Genomic DNA, 9909 nt, shown 5'->3' with positions numbered 1-9909 from the left:
GCAGGGGCCCCACGTTGAGGAAAAACCACCAGGTCCCCGTATCGTCAGGCTCCTAAAAAAAGAATGGGTTTGAGAAAACACTCCCGCTTCCTGAAGAGGCGACACGATGAAGGACAGGTCAGCACTCCTGCAGTTCTTTTAGTGCGAATGGGCCCGGATGGTCTGTGTTGCACAAAGCATCTGCTGTCATTTTATCAGTAACAGTTAGTTTTTTTAAGATGAATTTCCCTCTCAAGTTCTTTAAATATCAGCATCTCCCATTTATTTTAGAGCAACACTCGGACGTGTAACAGCTTCCAAACGACGCTGTTAAACACACACGTGCTACTGTTGTTCTAAAAAAATGAAATGGACGTGTCACTCGCGCTCAAAAAGACGAGAAGTTTTTCAGAACTTATTCTTTTAAAGTCATAGGCGCGTCTCTGCTACTCGAGGTGAAGAAATACAGACGCCGTGACGATTTAATCTTCTTTCATGTGAAGTTTGTCTGCATTTCTTCCATCTTATCTTCTGATTATTATTCGGGTCTGCAAAAGTGTGTTTTGTTTTAAGGATTAATGATCCACACCGAGGGAAACCGTTGTCTTGGTGTCCCGTTTTGTGACCTTTTGTATCTTTAAAAGCTTCGGTGATGGGCAGTTTTCTTTCATTTTTTTCACTCATGTCATCAGATTGAACAAGATTGTGATGTGTAACACTGATTTTAATATAATCCATTGTGACTGTCGGATAAAGTAGTTTAAAAAAATGCTTTGAATATATATATAATTTTCTTCAATCATGGCTCATAATGTGCTGATGCTGCCAACACAAAGGGAATCATTTGGTATTATGAACGGGGGAATCAATTAGCTTTTGAGTAAAGATAATAAGGTGGATTTATCCAGAAAGGTCCATACTAAAGCATGAACGTTTTTAGAGGCTTTGATTGTAGAATTAACACCACGGGTTAGGCACTAAATATAGATTGTCTTGAGCTGCTGTAGAGAAAATGATCAAAACACGAGGTCATGAAACACACTAATATGTTTTGAAAATACGTCCTCTAAATGCCGTGAAAGTCTGTTTGCTGCCACACGCCACTGAACAGGACTCGTGTGTCTTTGCAGTACTTTGAGTTTGCATTTTGTTTCGTTCATCTAGCTATTTATTTATTTGAAAGCGGTTTCTTCCAAATGTACGATTTTGAACGCCGCCTCCGTTCGTCATGTGAGTGGCGCGGCGTCGACTTCCTTCGTCCGGTGTGCTCTGTAGAGTTTGTATAGATAGGCAGCTTGGCATGCTTTGCACTCTGGAGAACCTTCTCACAGCCATTTGCCAGATATCAGGGATTTCGTTACAATTCATCTGCCTAACACCTCTGACTAAAATTGTAGCCTTAACCCTCATTTTGTACATATATATAGAGAGAGAGAGAGCGTTGTCGTGAACTGTACAGTTGCTATCAGGGCTGTATCCCCCTACATGGGTGATTCATTTCATCCAGAAACATGGAAAACCTGCTTGAACAGCACCAATATTTTTCAGTTCTATGTGTTAAATTTCAGCCTGGCTTTTCTCTGAATGCAGGACCAGCCTTTGTGCATCTTAAAATTTGGAATATGTGTGCTTGAAATGCCACCATGAACTTGTCCACTTGTCCTCACATAGCCTACACCAGATAACTATTGACCTTCTCATAACATATGAATAAAGCTCATCTTGGTTTACTGTTGTCTGTAGTCCATTTTTTTGTGTTTTTTTAATTTAACAGCTGTGAATGGGTGGAGGCTTTTGATATATATGACAAGATATCCTCTTCTTAATAGACCTGTTTGACTCGCGATTCACTCGGATCTTTAACCCGAGTCTTTAAATAGACTCACGAATCGCGGGTCTCTACTTATCATTAACCCGGATCGGTTGAGTCCTACCATTGGATGGATTAATGGGAGAAATGGGATTCAGCCTAAATTAGAGACTGGCGGATTTATTTCCCCCGTAATTGAACGTTTCTCATAAGCTGCGTTCACGTGATCCTCGGATAATCGCCTTACCGAGTTGAGAAGACTTCGACTGGTTCATGAGTTTGACCCGTATGTTTCAAACTGTTTTTTATCCGAAATCTGGATTTCTTTTAACAAAATTGCCCAAAAATAACATGGATGATTCCATACGTTGTTCAGGTAACATTAAAGATTAATTTCATTTAAATTTGGGGGTGTTTTATTTAACCTTATAGCATTTGAATTCTTTTTTTATGGTTTCAAAACAGTATCTTGATCAGTATCCTCTGATCTTCACTATTATTCAAAACAATTCATAATCATTTCCTTTTTAACCAACAACTTATGTATAATCTGATATAAATGAGCTTTGTTGACCTTGAATTCTAAGAATAAGGGGGAAATCTTTCATTTAACCAGCTTAGGTTTTTTTTTTAAAGCACCAAAAGCTGGAAAAAGTGACAAATAAATCAGAAAAAGCACAAAAGAACATTTCATTTTCAATTTTCATTTGGAAAGACAAGTTCATGGTGAAAGGGGAAGACAACACAAGGGTTAATTAGTAATGTCGGGTAGAACATGAAAGCCAGAAGATGTTTATTGATCAGCGTGTTTAAACAACACGATGACTGCTGTTTCCAGTCATTATTTCCAGTTTAAAGCTTTATGTTAGTGATTTTGTCCCGTGCACACCAGTAGCCATCATTTCCTAAAACCACTAAAATATTGCTTGAAATTACTTGTCAGGGAAAAGGCTAATCAATAACTAGTATTACTAATGTAGGTCACTATTTGTGCAGCAGTGGTTACGACCTAATATATTATAATTTACATGCGAGTTAAAGATGTATATGCAACGGGCCCCCTCTAAATTTATTAAAAGTTTTTGTTTTTCTTTATCATCATCACCAACTCCGCAAGTCTCGTAGCAAACCTTTCGCCGACTTTCCGAGTTCTTCCGATTTACGGGGGGGGCATTCAAGTGACTTTTACTATTGTGGAACTCATCTTTCCGATAAATCCGATACCACCTGAATGCATCATCGCTCAACGGTGCGTTTGATTCAACAAACATTAACGCGCGGTTGTGCGGTGCCGACACAATTTCCACGTGGACCGATCTATTAATTAATTAATTAAACCTTGCTTTCCTAAAGTGATTTTTTTGCTTTTTAATAACTATTTGGAAATCGTATTTTTTAAATACGTATAGCCGAGCTCGGAGTCACAACGACAAAACGCAAACTAGCTCCGTGCTTCCGGGCTGTCACGGTGCCTCACATGCAACACACCCTAGCAGAGATGCTAAACTAGCTTCCTGCCCAGCTGCGAGTCAGCATCATCGCCAACGCTCCCAATAGGAAGGGCGCATCCCGCATAGCTAGCTGGCTAGCTGTACTCGGCACAACGATGGCAGTTAACCTTAGTAAAAACGGCCCAGCATTAACGGCAGCATTTAAGGAAGTTGTAGATGAGAAATCCAACACTAACTGGTAAGAAACCGCATTTTTAAAGACCCGTATTAGCCCTAGCTACGTAGGAGACGTTATGTTAGCTTCGTGACGGTTAGCATTGAGCCAGCCAAGTAAGTTAACGGTAACCTAACGGTAGATTAACTTAACCCGGGACTTAATGTTAACCACGATATAACTTCTACTTATTAAACTTAACGATGATGTAGCTTTATAATACGCTAAAGTCAGCTTCAGGGTGATTTAGCTTTTTTACAGTAGTTGTCTGACGTGATTTAACTGACTAGCTAGCTAGTAGGATTGTTAATTAGCTAGCTAGCTAGCTAACGTTAACTATCTAACGTCAACAACCAACAGGCTACGCACTTAACATTAGCGACAATATAAATGCTTTAATCATCTTTCAGCGTGTTTATTATAGGCTTATTTGTCATGACATTGAGTGAAAATGTTCATTATATCCACAGCATCCACTTCCTGGTAAGATATCAGAAGTTAATGATTCGGGAAATATTATAAAACTCACTTTAAATCACATTTTAATGTTTTTAATATAGACAATTTTCCATATAGTGACACAATTACTTTATCATAAAATTTAAACTGGACTCAAACTGGAAGCTTTTGCTCCCTATTTCATCTTTTCACTTAATTTATTGTCATTTGGAATATTTTGTTACTCAATTTTGTTTAATTTATATTTTTTTGGCTCTTTTTGCTGTTATGTATATTTCAGTTTTCTCCAATAACACACGTTACTTCAAAAATAATATCTGTAATGCATGCTCTGTTTGAATAAAAGGGTTAAAAATAAGTAAAAGCCACCTAAACCACTTCCAGATAAGAAACCTAAAGGTGAAATATGGCCAAAAAGGGAAAGTCGACTCCAGCAGCTTCCTCTTACTGTGTGTGCCTCGAGGCTGAAACCTGTTAATAAAAGCTCTAGTGTTTAATGATGACCTCATTTAATTAATCCCAAGGAGTAATTACCCAGGGAGCCCTGCCGGCCTCATATTTAGTCTAAAAAGGGCTCTTGTGGTGTTTAAAACCAGCCACGTGCAGGGAGACGGCGTGCCGGCTTTACGATTTAAGGAAAATATGCGGTGAGGTTGTTGAATATCGCGATAACGATATTAATCGCGATAAAAAAGGAATAACAAGGGTGTGATGTGTGGTTAAAAAAAGCTGAGCAGGAAGGGGGCTGGGGGGTTGTTTCTTGATTATTCAATAATTAAATCCCCTTTTTAATACCATGGATTGTCGAGAAGGTCGCCCAGCTGAGAGGCGTTCGCTGCACGCGGGGAAAACCGAATGCTTGTACAGGTAAACCTGGCTCGTTCGTTCCTCGCGAGTGTTGGAATCCAAAATCCAAATAAATACCTCGGCATGGTGCTCGATTACACAAACTCAGAGGGGGCAGGTGGTCTGACAGATTAAATACTAAGTCCCAACACAGAAGGTTCTTCTTAAGGAACCTGTTGTGGTCTTTTAATGTCAGCAGCGACGTACTGCACATGTTCTACTGTGCTCTCGTTGAAAGTGTTCTCTCCTTTTGGCATCATCTGTTCAATTCAATTTCAATTCCATTTTATTTGTAGTATCAGATCATAACAAGAGTTATCTGGAGACCCTTTACAGATAGAGCAGGTCTAGACCACACTCCAGAATTAACAAGGACCCAACAGGTCTAGTAGTTTCCTCCAGAGCAGCAACAGGGCCACAGTGGAGAGGAAAAACTTCCTTTTAGGCAGAAACCTGGGACAGGCCCAGACCCAGACCCAGGCTCACACCCAGGCTAACACCCAGACCCTGGCCCAGACTCAGACCCAGGCCCTGGCCCAGACCCAGGCTCACACCCAGACCCAGGCTCACACCCAGGCTCACACCCAGACCCTGGCCCAGACTCAGACCCAGGCCCTGGCCCAGGCCCAGACCCAGGCTCACACCCAGACCCTGGCCCACACCCAGATGGAAAGTTTATATTAATACTGAGAAAAGCAAATGGCATTGTGGGTAATCAGAAGCCAAGCCCCATGTTTTGAGTAGCAATGTATACATGTTATGTTTTTTTCTTCTTCCTTGCCTTGTCTGTCCTAATGTTTTAAATACCATGTGATTAGGATTTTTTTACTGCAACATAATTTCCCCATGGGGAAAATAATAAACATAAACAAACAAACAAATCCGATCTTTTTCCTCAACTAGACTCGTTTTGGTGCCTAGATTTAACGTTCAGCGGCGCACGACGCTCCCTTTTTCGGGCTTACCTCGAGTCAATACTGTATCGATACACAGGCGCCAAGTATAGATCTGTTATTGTGTGTGTGTGTGTGTGTGTGTTGTTTGTCCCATTTTGCAGCGATAACACTGAAGTGAGATGAACAAATAGAGAAATGTTTCTTCTTAGATGAAACAGATGTTGATAAGTTTCCTTTTGGGGACGTCACTTGAAATTGGGGAAAAATTAGAAGTTGTAATAAAGGTTATAAATGCAATATATTGCAATATGTTTAAAAATGCGATGGTATCGTGATGATGTCGTATCGGGGGACGTCTGGTGATTTCCTGTTGAAATAAGGCTTAACCCTCATGTTGTCCTCGGGTCCAATTTGACCCATTTTCACTTTTGTTACCATCACAAAAAGAGGGCGTTCCAAATAAGCTGAAAATGTCAACATTACAAATATCAAATAACATTGGAAAAAACATTAAAAAAAGACCCACAAGATTGAAAAGTGACACAAATGTCAGAAAAAGCGATTTAAGAAAACACACAAAATAAAGTGGTTGACGGGAGACAACACAAGGCTTGAAGGTGATGGTTGCTTAAAATCAGTTTACAAAACTTGATTGTTTTGCTAATTAAAATTCGTCCTCGGGTCAAATTTGACCCATTTTCAGTTTTTCATCACAAAAAATGGGTGTTCAAAATAAGCTGAAAATGTCAACATTGGAAATATCAAAAACATAAAAAAATACACCTACATCATTGAAAAAGTGTCAAAAATGTCACATGTGGTGCCCACAAAAATCTGTGTAATGCGTTTGTCTCTGGTATTTTAATATATAATTTTAATATCCCATAATTCTGTTTTACATTGAAAAAGTGACAAAAATGTCAGAAAAAGCGATTAAAAAAAAAAAAAAAGAAAAAAAGGTTGACGGGAGACAAAACAAGGCTTAAGGGTGATAGTAGCTCAAAATCAGTATACAAATAAAACTTGTTTTGCTAATTAAAATTGGTGTTTTCGGGTTTGACTCATTTTCAGTTTTTCATCACAAAAAATGGGTGTTCAAAATAAGCTGAAAATGTCAAAATTGGAAATATAAAAAAAACATAAAAAAATACACCTACATCATTGAAAAAGTGTCAAAAATGTCAGAAAAGGCAACTTTAGAAGAAAAAAAAATGGTGCCCACAAAACACTTTTCTGTGTTGTCTGTGTAATGTGTTTTTGCTGGTATTTTAACATATAATTGTAATATCCCATAATCCTGTTTTCCACAGGGCCTTGTTCACCTACGAGGGAAACAGTAATGATATCCGCCTGGCAGAAAAGGGGGGTGAGTAACGGACTCGGCGTCGTTACGTTTTTATAATCTCAACTCGGTAGAATATCAAACGTGTGCAGGGATCTGGTTGTCGTCATACAGCTGAAGTTCCACAATACCTTGACTGGTATTTCAATTTGCACTGCCGACTGTTTATTCACAGTACCAATTGTTTACATATACATCTGCAATACTGTATTTTAACTGTAATATGCAATTCCTTTCCACTGCACTTTAATTCGGATAGCTTCTGCCCAAACTTTATTTGTACTACCTTTAAATCCATTGTTATACGACTCATTTTAGCCTAACTTATTATACACATCTAACTGTAAAATTTCAGTTCATAGTCAAATCCAGCTGTATATATATATTCATAGTACACATTCACCTGTAAATCTTGTTCACAATACTAGTTATCTATATATTATATTCATAGGACAAATCTATCTGTGAAATCCTGTTTATAACAATATTCATCTCTATATTTATTGAGTACATATCCATGTCCTGCACTTATGGAACCAGTGTATATGCTGCACCTGCTGCTATTGCACCTCTGGTTAGACCCAAACTGTATCTCCCCCCCCCCCCCCCCCCCCCCCCCCCCCCCCCCCCCCCCATTGTTTACGTGTCAGACGGAGGTCTGGAGGAGTTGGTCGAGGAGCTGAACAGCGGAAAGGTGATGTACGCTTTCTGCCGGGTGCAGGATCCAAACTCTGGACTCCCGAAATATGTCCTCATCAACTGGGTTTGTGCTACACTTCACTATCGTACATTTGATCGTCCCCCTTTTGAAGTGGCCGTCGTTGAACTCGGGTAACTCTGTGTGTTTCAGACTGGCGAGGGAGTGAAGGACGCCAGGAAAGGAATATGTGCAAATCACGTCAGCTCCATGGCCAATTTCCTTAAGGTAACACAACACTGCAGTAACTTGAGTCTAGTTTAATAAACATCTTCAGTTTCCTATTACAGTGTGCTGATGTTTAACCAATGGTGTGTCTCTGTGTTGCATGTGTGTCGTGTGTGTGTGTGTGTGTGTGCGCGTGTGCGTGCCATTGTGAAGGCTACCATACACACTGCTTAGGAATTATATATATCAAATAATGACAAATCAACTACAATTGCTATTATGTTGAATCAACAGCCACGTGCAATTTAGCTAGCAGGTGAAGAAAACAAACCACGAAAATCAGCTAATTTAATTTAAATTTGCAAGAACTATAGATAAGTTCAACAATAATACAAAATGAATACAATAATGGGCTTTAGAGCCCGGCCGACAGACTTCGCAACGTCAACACTCATAACATGGTTGACAGTCTTTATTTTTGAAATAATCATTTATCAGAATCATTTGTCATTATAAATTAACATTTAAAAATAAAATCGGCTATTATATCGGGAAATGCCGAATATCGGCTGATAAACATCGGTCGGGCTCTAACAGGTTTACGTTTTCACTTTTTAAATCGCGCTTTGAGACAAAAACCATCTCGGTCCACATGAGTTTTAACTTCAGCAGCAGAACTAATCTCCGTCCATGTTGACACGTCTGACATCACACATCACATGACCGTTCACACACACACACACACACACTCACTCACTGGGCATGTGCGTGCCGGTGTAAACAGGAAGCAGATTGTCTGATGTTACTCTGCAGTTAAAACTCATGGATGTAGAAGTTAAAAAATACAGAAAATACAACTACGGAGAAAAGTACGAGCAGGGATTATTATCTTGGAGCGAGGACGAGGGGGAACTGTTACTAAAAGGTCTGGAAGCTTCCTGACAAATAAGACTCTACGGACGCGTGTCCTCGTCTCCAAATGTCTTCGTTTGTGTCCGTCCAGACTACAAAGCAACCCCGGAGATTTCACACCAAAACGGGGGCAGCAGTGTTTCCAAATGTCTCCGGTTTAGGAGCTCGGAGACGCCGCAGAAGTGTGGACGCGAGCCGTAAACGTAGCAAAAGAGATTCATTTTCAAACCAAATCTTAGTAGTTTAGCTGAGCCTTTGTATTGTGCTAAATGAAAAGTTAATGAGGGCTTTGATCTCGGCCTAGATTTAAAAATAAAACACCAGAAAAGAAATAATCTACAGCTGCATCGTTGGAGTAACAGCTTTGGGGGATTTGTGCCGCACAAAAACTATAGGGTGGGGCATTGAAAACCCAAGATAACTGTCTGTATTTGTCTACCTGTGTCAGTAGTATAATGAGCTTTCATTTCACGTTGTTTCAGGGTGCCCACGTCACAATAAACGCCCGAGGAGACGAGGACGTGGAGCCCGAGGTGATCATGCAGAAGGTGGCCAAAGCATCGGGGGCGAACTACAGCTTCCACAAAGAAACTCCCAGCCGCTTCCAGGACAGCGGTCCTCAGGGCCCCGTGGTAGGCAGCGCAGGCACTTCCTGCCTTGTGTTCTCCTGTTTGCTTACGCTTAATGCTCGAAAGATAAGCAAGAGGGCGAGATCTCAACTAGGCTCCTTAATCTGAAAACCTGGACCCATTGGAGTTGTTTGTTTTTGTTGCAGCTTTCCATTCTCACTAAGCAAGCTATGTCACTGAAATACAAACCCTCCAAAAGGAGAAGATTCTGGAAATGCCAGGCCTATTAGAAAGGCTTTAGACTTAGAATTAGGCTTCTCTTTTATTAGTCCTATTGGGATGACTCCCGCAAGGAAATTTAAATTTCCAGCATCAGTTTTCAGCAAGAAAAATACCCTATGGAGAGAGAGAAAAGACAGTATAAAGATAACAATAATACCAGAAGTAATTACAATAAAACCTTTGGCTATAAAAGGACATTTGCCAAAAATTGTCCGTTAAGAGAATTTCTCTCTCTCTCTCTCTCTCTCTCTCTCTCTCTCTCTCTCTCTCTCTCTCTCTCTCTC

At 40.1% G+C, this 9909-nt stretch overlaps 1 protein-coding gene across 8 annotated transcripts in view; it reads left to right on the top strand.

Moving 5' to 3' along the window:
* The first annotated feature begins 3287 nt into the window (after positions 1-3287).
* Positions 3288-9909, top strand: part of dbnlb (drebrin-like b) — a 14852-nt gene continuing 8230 nt past the window's right edge. For 4 of the 8 annotated variants that reach the window (XM_034870894.1, XM_034870891.1, XM_034870890.1 and 1 more), the window contains exons 1-5: positions 3289-3478; positions 6966-7021; positions 7648-7760; positions 7848-7922; positions 9257-9406. In XM_034870894.1, coding sequence (XP_034726785.1) covers positions 3396-3478; positions 6966-7021; positions 7648-7760; positions 7848-7922; positions 9257-9406 — 477 coding nt within the window. In that variant the 5' untranslated portion in view covers positions 3289-3395. Of the gene's footprint in view, positions 3479-3550; positions 3571-6965; positions 7022-7647; positions 7761-7847; positions 7923-9256; positions 9407-9909 lie in introns of those variants that run through there. The other 4 variants (XM_034870895.1, XM_034870893.1, XM_034870889.1 and 1 more) reach the window with 2 other exon arrangements.

Source organism: Etheostoma cragini, chromosome 5 (genome assembly GCF_013103735.1).
Source record: "Etheostoma cragini isolate CJK2018 chromosome 5, CSU_Ecrag_1.0, whole genome shotgun sequence".
NCBI classification, from domain to species: domain Eukaryota; kingdom Metazoa; phylum Chordata; class Actinopteri; order Perciformes; family Percidae; genus Etheostoma; species Etheostoma cragini.
Note: the sequence above shows the minus strand (reverse complement) of the source record. Positions and strands in the feature narration are given on the sequence as shown.